We start from the raw sequence: 16064 nt of genomic DNA, 5'->3' as shown, positions 1-16064 counted from the left end.
TCAGGTAGGACTGATAGAGGAGATAGAGAATATCCAATGAAGAGCGGCGCGTTTCGTCATGGGATTGTTTAGCTGGCAAGAGAGCGTTACGGAGACGCTAAACAAACTCCACTGGCAGACGTTACAAGAGAGGCGTTGTGCATCATGTAGAGATTTACTGTTGAAATTTCGGGACAGCACTTTTCAGGAGGAGTCTGACAACATATTACTACCCCCCATCTGATTCATAGGGGAAGAGGCCTTTCCAGGCAGCAGCTGCTCTATCTCCACTGGCGATCGTGGCTATCAGTGACGATCACTGAAAAATCAAATTGTGAAACATTCCGTTCTCTCAGCGTACAAAGTTCGCGTTTGTGCCGAAGGGGTGGCCTATAGCAGGCGTCGACGCCTAATCCACGAGGGTTGTCACAACATTTTTGGAACACAATGTGTGTGTGTGTGTGTGTGTGTGTGTGTGTGTGTGTGTGTGTGTGTGTGTGTGTGTGTGTGTAAACATACATCTATAAAAATGTACGTATAAACTGTATTCACTGGTGACTGATCAGTCATTCTATTGGTGCATAATAATTGCAATGACAAACGGTGCCGAATGAAGTGGCAGTGCTGCAAGTCCTCGGTTATACTTGTGAACTCGTGTACTCGCTGTCCTTTCTGCTCTGGTATAATCCACTTGTATCCGACAACAGACTCAAGTGGCGAGTTTACGATTGAACGTGTAGCGACGGAGACGGGCAAGTCTCCATACGTACGGGGACGGCGAGTTCAGAGATGACTTCACAGGACAAGATGACGAATTTGAATAGAAAGCACAGAGCTCATTTCTGATCTCTAGCGTGCTGCCAGCTTTTGTCGTCTCGGAAGACAGGAATATTGACGACACCATACTCATCTCGAAGATGTGAAAAAAATGCTAACAGACTGATAATGTTGAAATAAATGTCTTGGCAGTTGTTCACAATAACCCGATAAGTAAACCAAGTTAGAGTACTAAACACCCCCCCCCCCTTAAACATCACAGACCCACTCCATGCCTGAACTACACCCTCCAGAAACACTGAGATCGTCTCGTTCGGTCGCCCGTGCTCTCCACAGTATACGCCTCCAGTCAATTACTGTCCAATCTATTTGTTGTTTGCCCCGCTGAAGACGTGCAGCTATATATGTTGCTATGAGCAGTACAATAATGCATGCACTTCTCTTCACAGTGTTCACCTGGAAACTGGTTTATACAGACTTGCTGCAGCTCGAGTCGGGTTTGAAATCGAATGGCATTGAGAATGCGTGAGGCTCGCCCCCGTCCCTGTCGGTTGCGACATTTTTATGAACTCTGTTCTTGCGCAATGTTACAGGCTGCGAAGGGTACACTGTTCCTTGTAGACACGTTGGACGGTCCGCGGTGTCACGCCAACAAATCGTGCAACTTCATTCACTGAGTGGTCATGGGCATGTGCGTCCTGGGTAGCTTTTTTCTGCCAATCTGTCGCGTCTCCACTGTGCTGACCCCATATAACTCGCAGACACATATCACTTTCACTGTTATGACTTACATTAGCGATGGAGAATCACATGACCGTCTGATAACAAGTTCTACGGCATCTGCAGCACTCTAAAGCTACCAGAGCGTTCTTTCAAGGATGTGTCTAATGTTTCGTTTGGTGAGCTTATTTATTTGAGTGTTAAGTAGTGGGTGCGTTTTCCTGACTGTATTCCTTGTGAAAACAGCTTTGTTGTCTCTTGGAGAGCGTCGCTGTGTATTTACGCTGCGCTGCGCCTGTGTTTTTGCAGGTGACTGCGAAGGACTGCGACACGGACAGACTTCTGGGCATCGCATACTCCCTGACAGGCGAGGGCGTTGATCCCAACAACCCCGCCAGCAGCAGCTTCCACATCGACAGGGACACTGGCGAGATATTTGTTCTCAAGGTACGTCTGCTCCTTCAAAATCCGTTCTCTTATCCCAGTTCTCAGAAGAAACTGTATCCCAAAATGCCATTTAAAAGTGTGAGGGAGCGTAACTTGCATGAAGATTCTGCACTACACCCAGACTCGACAAACAACTGTGGAGTTCGTGGCAAAGGGTACTCCCCGTTGCACCACGCGTTAAGATTAATGTCCATTCCATTCGCGCCTGAAACTGACTGCTTAAAAGCCTCTGAGAGTTCTGCAATTAGCCTATCTTGCCTTCGTGAGTTGTAAGGGAGGACATGGAAAGGGTTGTTGTACTATTCTAGATTATTCGCTTAATATTGCTTCCTGAAATCTTTTAAGTAGGTTTTTACGGATACGTCACACCTATTTTCAAATGGCTGCCGATTCATACTTCTGTTATCCTCTCCCATGAGTCAAACATGTTACCATTTTTTGCTGCCCTTTTTTTGTATACGCTCAGTATTCCCCATTATTCCTTTATGGTGCGGCTCCAACACATTTCAACTGTATCCTAGCACGAGTCTCTTGAGTGTTTTGTAAACAATCTCCTTTATGGACTGACTGCATTTTCCCAGTATCCTACTTGTTAACAGAAGTCTGCCACTTGCTTTTCAACGACTAAGTATTTCATCGTTCCATTTCATACATCCACGAATCACTTCTTCGAGTCGACTACTTCCAATGACGCTCTTTCATAATTACGAAGTTGCTGATTCGACATTTCTACACATTAAAAGCAAATTTCCTCTCTTTGCACTGCGATGAAACCTTATGAAGGCCTGAGTGGGCATTTGTGCAACATTTTTTCAGATGGTATCTCACGATATATAACTGCATCACCAGCAAAAATGTATGGTTACAATTAACATTGCCTATCAAGTCTAACAAACATCTTGAGTAGCAATATCCCCTCCACATTTCCCTGGGGTACACCTGAAATTTCTTCAGCATCTCTCGATGACTGTCCATCGAAGATAATATGCCGCGTCATGCATTCTCAGATCATCCTCAAATTTTGTGTTTATTTTCCACGTAGCTGTACTTCCCTTAATAAGCCCTGCTGTCCTACATAGTACAACGGTCGGGCGATGTAGCGCAGTGGTGAAACACTGGGCTCGTATTCAGGAAGACGGTGGTTCGAATTCCCGTCTGCCCATCCAGACTCAGATTTCCCGTGTTTTCCTTAAATTTCTTTGGACGAATGCTGGGCTGTTTCTTTTGAAACGGCAAGACCGATTTTCTTCACAATCTGCGTTCCAACTCCGCTGACCTCGTCCTTTGCTGGAGGCAAATGCTTTTCACAAGAAATACTGCTTGTATTTCTTATCATAACACAAGCAATTACTCCAGTTGTTGCGTCAACGACAGCGTGATTATTAGTTTCCTCTGTGGTGTAAAACGGTTAACAAGGCATGTAAAAGCCACTGATTAAAAAAAACGCACAACTGCGAGTAGAACTCGCGTTATGAGGGTTCTATAAAAACTTAATTATCTATGTAGACAGTTCGTCTGTAGGTTTTCATGAATGATCTTGCGAATATCAAAATATGTGTCATACATGGCCGTATCTTTTGATTGCACTGAGTTATAAGTTTAAATTTTTTACATCGCCAAGGGACCGTACATCTTAATATTTGACGTAAATTTCAATTTGATACCTCTCCACAATATATGGACAGCTAGACGAACAACAAAGTTACACTTAAGGGTTAAGATTATATCGACTGAGGTACGAAACCCTAAAAATGCTATCTTCAGTTCCACATACGTTATTTTCACTGCAGACGCAGTGTACGCGGCGAGTTTGCTAAATGCGGACAAATTGAAGGAAATGATCACTGAGTGAATAAGGACCAAAAAGTTGATATGGCTGGGCATACATTCCAAGATTAGTACACACAGTTGAAGATGTAAATAAAACATCTTTGACGGTTTACCTTTTAATATTGAAATCACACATAAGGACACATCAGACAAGTGGGAATGTTATGTCTGAACTAATATTTTTGTTCCAGAATCAAGAGTTTAGTTAGCCGGCCAGAGTGGCCGAGCGGTTCTAAGCCCTTCAGTCTGGAACCGCGCGACCACTACGGTCGCAGGTACGAATCCTGCCTCGGGCATGGATGTGTGTAATGTCCTTAGGTTAGTTAGGTTTAAGTAGTTCTAAGTTCTAGGGGATTGATGACCTCAGATGTTAAGTCCCATAGTGCTCACAGCCATTTGAACCAAGAGTGAAGTTAGTTGGAGCACCATCATGTATTAACCATGTGATACATACAAGCGGCTTGGATGGATGGCTTAGCGCAGTATCGAGGCGAGCAGCGGAAAGCTGGCAGAGTATATGTGGACATCATTGAAATCGAAAGCTGAGGTGCAATGCAGCGAAGGCAGCCGAGGACAACAATTGTGGCAGTAAGAACAACCAGCATTGCATCCACGGCCATCATAGTAACACCAGAGAGAAACATGGGCCATCTCTCGCCACTCAGGCAATAGAACCGGCGTGATGTGGGCTTACACGTGGTTGCTCTCCTTAGTAGTCTCAGTGATGCTCTTTCGGAGCAAGGGAACCGTCACCTGCAACCAAGGACCCAAACAGTGTAAAATACACAATCGACCACAACACCCTCCACACCTTTCAAGGAACCAACAGGGCGTGCTTATAGACCGGGGAACAATGAAGTGCATTGCGGACCGTGTCAGACAAGAACTGAGTGTTACAGTAGTAATACACCTAGTTAGATTTGGCATTAACAACATTTTTATTTATAGTAGAAATTATTATTTTTGTCCTTCTAAAAATTATTATTATTGAAACTTCCTGGCAGATTAAAACTGTGTGCCCGACCGAGACTCGAACTCGGGCCCTTTGCCATTCGCAGGAAAGTGCTCTACCATCTGAGCTACCGAAGCACGACTCACGCCCGGTCCTCACAGCTGTACTTCTGCCAGTATCTCGTCTCCTACCTTCCAAACTTTACAGAAGCTCTCCTGCGAACCTTGCAGGACTAGCACTCCTGAATGAAAGGATATTGCGGAGACATGGCTTTAGCCACAGCCTATGGGATGTTTCCAGAATGAGATTTTCACTCTGCAGCGGAGTGTGCGCTGATATGAAACTTCCTGGCAGATTAAAACTGTGTGCCCGACCGAGACTCGAACTCGGGACCTTTGCCTTTCGCGGGCAAGTGCTCTACGATCTGAGCTACCAAAGCACGACTTACACCCGGTCCTCACAGCTTTACTTCTGCCAGTATCTCGTCTCCTACCTTCCAAACTTTACAGAAGCTCTCCTGCGAACCTTGCAAAACTAGCACTCCTGAAAGAAAGGAGTTCGAGTCTCAGTCGGGCACACAGTTTTAATCTGCCAGGAAGTTTCATATCAGCGTACACTCCGCTGCAGAGTGAAAATCTCATTCTGGAATGATTATTATTGTTATTATTATTCTTATAATTATTATTATTCTTATAATTATTATTATTCTTATAATTATTATTATTAATAACAGTATAAATAATTTTGGTGATAGGAGGTAGTGTTGTAATGAGGTAATAATGTACACTGCCCAGTCTGTGTAAGAATGATGCAGCCTGCGTCTCAATTGTAGGTAACGGGCTACAATGAGATAAATAAACAAAAATCATTTAAATAGATGGAAGCTGAAGAACTCAACAAAATTGTCACCATATTTGGACGTCTTTTCTGGAAGTTATTATATTTAAATATTTATTTGTAACACAGTTATAACCATTTTCAGAAATTTAACTAAGACAAACGACATACCAATGGGTAGGTTATGACTTCAGCTATACGATGAGCCTGGATAGTATGTGAAATGCACTAAAGTGGACAAATTATTTGTAATAATTAACTCAGCTGGTCAAAGAATTAACCACAAAAACACTATCTATTAGCTTCAGCTTGCTGACATTGGAGTAGGGACTACAATATAATAATTTATACAAACAGAATTCGTTAAGTCGTGACTTGCCGCGCGGGATTAGCCGAGCGGTCTGAGGCGCTACAGTCATGGACTGTGCGGCTGGTCCCGGCGGAGGTTCGAGTCCTCCCTCGGGCATGGTTGTGTATGTTTGTCCTTAGGATAATTTAGGTTATGTAGTGTGTAAGCTTAGGGACTGATGACCTTAGCAGTTAAGTCCCATAAGATTTCACACACATCTGAACATCTAAGTCGTGACTTAAAATATCTGCTTTGAGTAATGCAGTGCCGCAACGGCGAGCAGAATACCGTCACGTATTTGACTAAGTTCTGTGACTTCCTCCCAGAACGAATGAATATTAATAAATTAAAAGGATAAAACATAGACATCTAGCTTTGGGACAAGATGTAAATATATGTAGATTTATGAATACATTTATCAAATATGTATAATGTATCAAATCGGCATAAAAGTGTATTATTTCGATAAGGTGACCTAGGGAAAGTAGCAGGCTTGACTGCAGTGGTTGGTCATGTGACCGAGTTCTAGAATAAACGAGCAGAGAGAGCGTCATGATCTTTTACCGAGTGTGTGTGTGTGTGTGTGTGTGTGTGTGTGTGTGTTTAGTGTTTAAGTTACTCGGTATATCCGGATTTTGTTTATGTATGCAATTGGTTATATTCAAGGAAGTTATGAGCTTTTCCCACGCGCGTTAGTTCATATCCCGCATCGGCGGCCCAGGTCAGGGCTCACGATTGCGTTTCGCGTGCGATCCCTTCTCTCGGTACTGGAGTCCTTCCCTTTACTACCTCCACTTGAGATCCACTCACGTACACCTCCATGGTGTACACCTCGGCCGAAGCTTCGTCTGGACCTTTTGCCTGGTCCTAAGCACTCCGTTAAACCCGACGCTCTCCGCTGTCACTTCCTTTCGATTCCTGACGTGTTCCGGGACTCTGAAGTTGTTTACATTGACGGCTCTATAGCTGATGGTAATGTTGGCTTCGCATGTGCCCACAGATGCCACATTGAACAGCATTCCTTGCCCGCTGGCTGCAGAGTATTCACTGCAGAGCTTGTGGCCATATCTCGTGCACTTCAGTACATCCCTTCCTGTTCTGGTAATTCGTTTCTTCTCTGTTCTGACTCCCTGAGCAGCTTACAAGCTATCTAAATGTGCTACCCTCGCCATCCTTTGGTAGCGAACATACAGGAGTCCATCTGTGCCCTGGAACGGTCCAGTCGTTCAGTAATTGTCCTCCCTCCTAGGTATATCTCGCGAAGAGACCATGAGGATAAAATCAGAGGGATTAGAGCCCACACAAAGGCATACCGACAATCCTTCTTTCCACGAACAATACGAGACTGGAATAGAAGGGAGAACCGATAGAGGAACTCAAGGTACCCTCCGCCACACACCGTCAGGTGGCTTGCGGAGTATGGATGTAGATGTAGATATAGATGAATGTTTGTGTGGACCATATAACACGTCGCGTCATGAAGCGTAGTATGTCATCTCTTGCTGGTGGTCCGCTGTCAGCAGTCTCTAAACGGACAAAGTCTAACTTCAGTGCTAACAAGGGAACCTCCCCATCGCACCCCCCTCAGATTTAGTTATAAGTTGGCACAGTGGATAGGCCTTGATAAACTGAACACAGATCAATTGAGAAAACAGGAAGAAGTTGTGTGGAACTGTGAAAAAATAAGCAAATTATACAAACTGAGTAATCCATGGCCGAGATAGGCATCATAATGGACAATGTGAGCTTAGGAGCGCTGTGGTCCCGTGGTAGCGCGAGTAGCTGCCGACCGAGAAGTCCATGGTTCAAATCTTCCCTCGACTGAAAATTTTACTTTCTTTATTTTTGTATAGTTATTATCTGTCCGTTCGTTCATTGACATCTCTTTTCACTGTAATAAGTTTAGTGTCTGTGTTTTGCGACCGCATCGCAAAACCGTGCGATTAGTAGACGAAAGGACGTGCCTCTCCAATGGGAACAGAAAACATTTGATCGCAAGGTCATAGGTCAACCGATTCCTCCACAGGAAAACACATCTGATATATTCTATACGACACTGGTGACGGCATGTGCGTCACATGACAGGAATATGTTGTCGACCCACCTAACTTGTACACTTGGCGAATGGGTAAAAAGATTCTTCTACCTTGCCCGATTTAGGTTTTCATGTGGATGTGATAATCACTCCCAAAAAAGTGATGAAAACAAAACTGTTTGTCACATAAACTGAAAATAACAAATTAAAGTTGTCACTCGATGGAAGATTTGAACCAAGGACCCTTCGTTCCACAGCTGCTCACGTTACCACGAGACCACGGCACTCCTGCATTCCCATCGTCCTTAATGTTGCCTATCTTTCGTTGAACTACTCAGTATGTATATTTTGCTTATTTTTTCACAGTTCCACACAACTTCTTCCTGTTTTCTCGATTGATATGTGTTCAGTTTTTCAAGGCCTATCCACTGTGCCAACTTATAACTAAATCTGAGGGGGGTGCGATGGGGAGGTTCCCTTGTAAGAAATATGACCCCATATTGTTCCCCACATTGGCCACACCATTGAAGGAACTCCAGTCTAAGGATGGCAGTGAAGCTTATTCCCTCCAGTACCTCGTAAGTTCGAGAGTTGATGAAGAATCTTTCATGTCCATGAAGCCTCAGTTTTTGGTGGAGCATTTGGAGGACAAGTTTGGGGAGGGGGAGGGCTTGTTCAAAATGCGTTCTGGGTTAGTCTTGATGAAAACAGCATCCTTTGCCCAGTCACGGGCATTACTCGCTTGTGACAAGTTGGCGAATGTTTCTGTTACCATCATGCCTCATAAGAGCTTAAAAATAGTCCAGGGTATTAAATTCCACAGGGACCATCTTTTGCAGCCTGACGACGAGCTGCGCGCCAATTTAGAGCGGCGAGGTGTTCATTTCGTCCGGCACTTCTATTGGGGTCCGAGGGTTAATCAGGTTGCCACCGGTGCCTTCATCTTGGCGCCTTCGAGGCTGACACATTGCCCGAGAAGGTCAAGGTGATGGTCTACCACTGTGACGTCAAGCCATGTATCCCTCTTCCGACGAGGTGCTTTAAGTGCTGGAAGTTCGGCCATATGTCTTCCCACTGTACTTCCAGCGTCACATGTCGAGATTGTGGACGTCCATCAGATCAAAATACTCCATGTGCCCCACCTCCCATCTGAGTCAAATGCGGAGAGCGTCATTCAACTTGCTCGCCAGACTGCATGATTCTACAGAAAGAGAGGAAAATCATGGAATTTAAGACGCTTGACCGACTGACCTACACTAAGAGGAAATTTGAGCACCTACATCATGTGGCTATGACCTCCTCTTACGCCGCCGCTACGAGAACTGTTGTCACCCCATCAGTTCCTCGCATTCATGTCGCCTCTCAGAACCAGAAGACTACACCCACCCCCTTGATAGTGGGGGGTACTTCCCTCCATGTTGCTCCAGCACCACCTTCTTCGGGAGCAACACCCCCCCCCCCTCCCCCCAACCATCGGGGACGTCAGTCCCCACTTCTGAGATGGAGAAGTGTAATTCTTCTTCGGCTCCTCTCACTAGGAAGGGGCCCCTTGGGTCACTCCCTTCCTAGGTTTCTGCTAGTGGAAACGACGACACCCACCAGTGGCTCAAGAGCCAAAAAGCAGCTGGTCATAGGGATTCACGTTCATCCTCATTCCCAGACACTGAATCAGTGAGGTCGTCCCAGACAGGGAAACCCAATGGGCAGTGAGAGAAATCCAAAGAGAAGGTCCCCAAAACCAAGGGAATTGCAGTGGCACATACACCACCGCTACCTACAAGTTTTGCATCTGCGGATGAGATGGAGATTCTGGCATCCACTGAGGACCTAGATCTCGCCAGACCCGCAGACACATTGAATATAGACTGCTCAGGCAAAATGTCTGTGGCGGCAGGTAACCCTGAGGCTTTAACTGCCTAATTGAATGTTCCATGCCTTCCCAGTCTCACGATGACGTCAGCCTCCAGTGAATTTGCGGCGGTTTTTTTCCACCACCTGGTTGAGCTACGGCAACTGTTAAGTTTACACCTGCTTTCTGCATTTCCCTCCAGGAAACCTGGTTCCCAAAAATGCGGACCCATACCCTCCGTCGCTATAAGGAATACTACGGGAACCAGAGCGACTATAATCGAGTGTCAGGTGGAGTTTGCGGTTAGTGAAACTGTGCCCCTTCAAACCACTCTGGAAGTTGTGGGTGTCAGAATAAGGACACAGGAACTAACTGTCTGCAATGTACATCTTCCTCCACATGGTGCAGTATCCCTGAATGTATTAACTGCACAGACTGATCAACTCCCTAAACCTTTCCTACTTGTGGGGTGGCACCGTGCTTAATGGCCGAGGCAGAGATGTCGAAACTTTACTGTCTCAGTTCGACCTCAGCCTCTTAAATACTGGGGCCGCCATAAATTTCAGAGTGGCTCGTGGTAGCTACTTGGCCATTGACTTATCAATTTTCAGCCCAGAACTTCTCCCATCTATCCACTGGAGAGCCCATGACGACCTATGTTGTAGTGACCACTTCCCCATCTTCCTGTCACTGCCCTGGCGTCACGCCCATGGACGCCTGCCCAGATGGCGGACTGGGAAAGTTTCACCTCTGCTATCACCGTGAATCTCCCCCACACGGTAACATCGATGTGATGATTGAGCAGGTGACTACAAAAATCGTTTCTGTGGCAGAAAACACGATCCCTCGCTCTTTCGGGTGCCCCCGGCGAAAGGCAGTCCCTTGGTGGTCGCCGGAGGTCACTGAAGCAACTAAGGAGCTTCGGCGAGCTCTACTACGGCATAAACGGCACCCTTCCCTGGAGCACCTCACAGCCTTTAAATGGATCCATGCCCGCAGTCGCCAACTTATCAAACGACAGAGCCAGGAGTGTTGGGAGAGATATGTCACCCTCCCAAGTCTGGGCCAAGATCAAACGTGTTTTCGAGTACCAGAAACTCCGGTGTTTACATAAATGGCGTGTTATCTACCGTCGCAAACGCGATTGCCGAGCACTTTGCTGAACACTATGCTCGAGTCTCTGCGTTGGAGAATTACTCACCAGCCTTTCGCACTCTCAAACAGCGGCTGGAAGAGAAAGTCCTCTCGTTTACTAACGCCACAGTGAATCCTTTAAAGCCCCATTTACAGAGTGGGAGCTCCTCAGTGCCCTTTCACATTGTCCCGGCACAGCTCCTGGGTCAGATCGGATCCACAGTCAGATGATTAAACATCTTTCATCTCCCTGTCATCTTCAACCGGATCTGGTGCGATGGCATCTTTACTACGCAATGGCGGGAGAGCACCATCACTCCGGTGCTCAAACCTGGTTAAAAAAACCTCTTTATTTGGATAGCTATCGGCCCATTAGCCTCACCAGCGTTCTTTGTAAGTTGCTGGAATGTTGGGTACTGTAGTAGTGGCTTAATGGTTCCATGTCAAGGCGGCTTCCGTCAGGGTCGCTCTACTACTGATAATCTTGTGTCCCTCGAGTCTGCTATCCGAACAGCCTTTTCCAACGCCAATACCTAACTGCCTTCTTTTTTGATTTACGAAAAGCGTTTTGACACCACCTAGTGACATCATATCCTTGCCACATTATACGAGTGGAGTCTCCGAGGCCTGTTCCCAGTTTCTTATTCAAAATTTCCTGTCGCTTCGTACTTTCCGTGTCCACGTTGGTGCCTCCCATAATACCCTCCCCCCCCCCCCCCCCCAATATCCAGATATCCAGGAGAATGGAGTCCTGCAGGGCTCTGTATTGAGTGTCTCTCTATTTTTAGTGGCCATTACTGGACTAGCAGCAGCTGTAGGGCCATCTGTCTCACCTTCTCTTTATGCAGACGACTTCTGCATTTCGTACCGCTCCAGTACAGTGTTGCTGAGGGACGCCTACAGGGAGCCATCCACAAGGCGCAATCATGGGCTCTAGCCCAAGGTTTCCAGTTTTCGGCCGCAAAGTCGTGTGTCATGCAACGGAAGTGCTGGTAGCACCTCAGTGCCCTCCACTGCCTGCACAACACTAACTGGGGTGCAGATCGATCTACGCTGCTGCAGCTGTACAGAGCCATTGTTCAATCCCGCCTTGAAATTGGGAGTCTGGTTTATGGTTCAGCGGCACCCTCAGATCTGCGTTTACTCGACCCAGTGCACCACCGTGGTGTTCGCCTAGCGACAGGAGCTATTGGGACGAGTCCGGTCACTAGTGTCCTTGTGGAGGCTGGAGTCTCTCGCATGCACAACTGCTGGGCAGTTAGGTTTCACACGCTCGTAGATCTCCTGCTCTTCTGAATCACCGTCTCCTTTTCCCACCCAGGGCGATTTATCTCCCACATCGGCGATCCAGGTCAGGGCTTTCAATTGCAGTTCATGTCTGATCCCTTCCTTCTGAACTGGAGTCCTTGCCTTTACCACCTATACTTGAGGTCCATTCACGCACATCTCCATGGTGTACACCTAGGCCGCGGCTTCGCCTGTATCTTCCACGTGGCCGCAGCTCTCCACTGCCATTTCCTCTCGATTCTTTACATGTACCGAGGCTGCAAAGTGGTTTACACCGCCGGCTCAACGGCCGATGCTCTTGAGCACATCCTTTCATGGCCTGGGGAGTCGTTTCTTCTGTATATTGAGTCCTTGAGCAGCCTAAAAGCTATCGACCAGAACTACCCTCGTCATCCTTTGGTAGTGGCGATCCAGGAGTCCATCTATGCCCTGGAACGGTCCAGTCCTTCAGTGGTGTTTGCTTGGACCCTAGGTCACGTCGGAATCCCAGGCAACGAACTTGCTGACAGGCTGGCCAAACAGGCTATGCGGAGATCGGCTTCTCGGCAACTGACTTGCGTTTGTTACTATGCCGCAGGGTTTTGCGGCTTTGGGAGACGACATGGCATAGCCTCAGCACGCACAACAAACTGCGTGCCATTAAGGAGACTACGAATGTGTGGCAGTCGTCCATGCGGGCCTCTTGCAGGGACTCTGTGGGTCTCTGCTGTCTCTGCGTTGGCCACGCTTGGGTGCCACACGGCTTCCTCCTGCGCCGTGATGACCCACCTCAGTGTCGATGTGGCGCCCGGTTGACAGTGGCCCATATCGTGGTGAGACCTGTCCTTCTTTGGTTGCCCTGCGACAGACTACTCAGTTATCAGACTGGTTGCCATTAATTTTAGCTGACAACGACTCGTCGGCTAATTTAGTTTTATGTTTATACGTGATGGTGAGTTTTATCAGTCTATATAAGTTTTAGCGCATGTCCATTGTCCCTTTGTTTTCTGCACTCTAATGCTTTTAGGCTGGATGTTTTAATGTGTCGCATAGTGGCCGGCTTTTCCATTTTATTGTCGTGGTCTGCCAGCCACGGTCATCTACTCTCCGGTTTTTACCACTTCTACCTGTTTCTTGCTTCTCTCTGCGGTTTCCTTTTCCTGTTTTGTGCATAGTAAAGTTGGTTGCCCTTCGATCGTTCTTCTGGTTCTTCCTTTCTCCTGTTCTTGTGCTGCACACCTCCTTTCTTTTCTTCTGCCACTTGTCTAATTATTTTACCGGGAACAAGAGACCAATGACCTTGCAGTTGGTCCCTTCCCATCCCCTACCCTCCTCTTAAACCAACCAACCCAGGACACGTCGGAATCACAGGCAATGAACTTGCCGACAGGCTGTCCAAAGAGGCCAGGAGGAAATCGCTTCTGTAGATGGGCATCTCTGAAACTGACGTGCATTCTGTTTTTCGCCGCAAAGTTTTTCGGCTTTGGGAGCCGGAGTGGCATAACAGTATGCACAACAAACTGCGTGTCATTAAGGAGACTGCGAATGTATGGAAGTCTTCCCTGAGGGCTTCTCGCAGGCAATCAGTTGTCCTTTGACGACTCCACATTGCCATACGTGGCTCAGACGTGGTTACCTCCTCCGTCGCGAGGACCCACCTCAGTGTCGCTGTGGCTCCCAAATGACAGTCGTCCACCTCTTGCTGGACTGCCCGCTTTTAGCCACGCTGTGGCGGACTTTTAACTTTCCCGGCACCCTACCTTCGGTGTCGGATGACAATGCCTCAACAGCAGCTTTAGTTTTACATTTTATTCGTTAGGGTGGGTTTTATCTTTTTATCTGAGTTTTAGCGCATGTCTTTTGTCCCTCTGTGTCCTCCACCCTAGGGCTTTTAGGGTGGAGGTTTTAATGTGTTGCAGAGTGACTGGCTTCTCCTTTTTTGTTCTCATGGTCAACCAGCAATGGTAATCTGATTTCTTGGTCTTAATCTCCCCCGTTTCTTGCGTCTCTCTGTGCTTTTCTTGTCCTGTTTTGAACATTGTATTGTTTGTTGTCCTTCTGTCGTTCTTCTGGTTCTTCCTGTCTTCTGTTATTGTGCCGTACATCTTATTTGCTTTCTTCTTTCCCTTGTATAATTGTTCTTCTGGGAACAAGAGACTGATGACGTCGCAGTTTGGTCCCTTTCCCTCCCCTTTTAAACACACCAACCAACTAGCCCAGACTGTTAGGCTCTTTTGCTAATAAGTTCTGAAAATGGTCATTCGCGCCACAGTCGGTTGCCGTTTAAGTATCAGTGTGAACACAATCGATAACATATGGTGCAATGTGGAATGTGGCTTGGCTGTGTGTTCATAATTCTTGACTATTCATAATAATCATGATCATGGCCAACCAGCAATGGTAATCTGATTTCTCGTTCTTAATCTCTCCCTTTCTGAAACGATTCTGTCATCGTCCATGTCTCTAAATGATCAGCACTTTCAGTCATTTAATTAGTAAATTCATGTAGAAATGTGAATAAGAGACCGTTGTAATAATAGAGCCAAGATATGATCATTGCTCTATCGATTAGTTTACCTCAATGGTTGTAGTAAATCCATTTAGAGTTATACTGCCATATTTTCGTACGTGTTTCCTATTTTTATAGCTGTAATAAATTTGCAGGTAGAATTTTGGACATGTACATTAGTCTACGTAGCAAGCCTTCGGGATCTGGAACCGCGTTAAGTTTTTATTTGCCAATCCGATTTCAGATGTGTTTTTTAAAGCCTAAGCTTAACCATATTAATGTTTCAATAATTATTATGCCGCATCAGTGTTAAACTTTATTTGGGCCAAAAGGCAGTAGTACACAATCGACCGTCACACATAGTCGAACCAGAATCATTGTAGACATTGTGCACATCGTTACTGATGGGATCTCACTGAACACACAAGCGAATTATTTGTCCGAAATGATAGTCCAATGTGTTTGTAGCCACATTACCCTTCGCACCACCAAAGGCACGACTTCCAGTAGGTAACGCAAAGTCACCGACAGTTAGTTCAGATCCGTCTCGCCTGTGAAGCGTTGTGGAAGTTCACTTGTCCCACAAGGCAGTCATCAATAATCACCGTCTACACATTGAGACTGAACCAGATCTGACAGCTAGTTACATCCATACTACGGGAATTGTCGGTAGCCCACAGGTGGGTGCTGTGGAGATTGGTGATACTACCCTCCATAAAGGTAGTATCATCTGGGAATAGGATGGCTGACAAAAAATCCAGCACCACGGTGACCTAAGCGACAAACCAGTGTTGAAACCGTCGCTGCAGAGGCAAATCCACAATCAATAAGATCCACACATGTTGTAAGTACTAAGGATAGTGACAGTTGTCATGGAGAATGTTCCATGGGGTCGTCTGGCTTTCCACATGCTGGCAGACCACCTGCCTTCCACTGATATAGAAGGGTCATATTCTACACTGTTAAACAATTTTTTTCTTGACTTTCAGGTGGGTTTACCTTCCTTGGGACGCATTTCCAGCTATTGTGTCCTGCTGAACTTTTTTGATCCTTATCCTTGCATGTATTTTTTTCCTGAAATTTCTCCTCCTCCAGCAAAATCACGCCTTTCATATTACGCAACATCAGCACACGCTATGGACCGGCGCAAAGCTTCAGTCTGTCACAGGCTTCGGCTATTTCATTCGAATCTGAAACCTTTTAGTTACACCAAGAGGTGTACTTCGATAATGCACTGCCTGCCACATGCAGATGCATGGAACACAGTTTTAGCCTGTTACATAAAAATATAGCGACATAAAACTCAGTCCAGAGCCGTATTCGAGCCTCAGTCACCGTCAGCAGCAGTGAACAAAGATCTGTTGATGCTGCAACCCTTCA

General features: G+C 46.3%; 1 protein-coding gene across 1 annotated transcript in view; it reads left to right on the top strand.

Moving 5' to 3' along the window:
- LOC124798995 overlaps positions 1-16064 on the top strand; it is a 146076-nt gene that overhangs the window by 24496 nt on the left and 105516 nt on the right. Inside the window, exon 2 of the mRNA XM_047262531.1 lies at positions 1786-1923. Coding sequence (XP_047118487.1) covers positions 1786-1923 — 138 coding nt within the window. The remainder of the gene's footprint in view (positions 1-1785; positions 1924-16064) is intronic.

Source organism: Schistocerca piceifrons, chromosome 5, assembly GCF_021461385.2.
Source record: "Schistocerca piceifrons isolate TAMUIC-IGC-003096 chromosome 5, iqSchPice1.1, whole genome shotgun sequence".
Taxonomy (NCBI): domain Eukaryota; kingdom Metazoa; phylum Arthropoda; class Insecta; order Orthoptera; family Acrididae; genus Schistocerca; species Schistocerca piceifrons.
The sequence above is the reverse complement of the archived record's forward strand: the minus strand, read 5'-3'. Positions and strand labels throughout refer to the sequence as shown.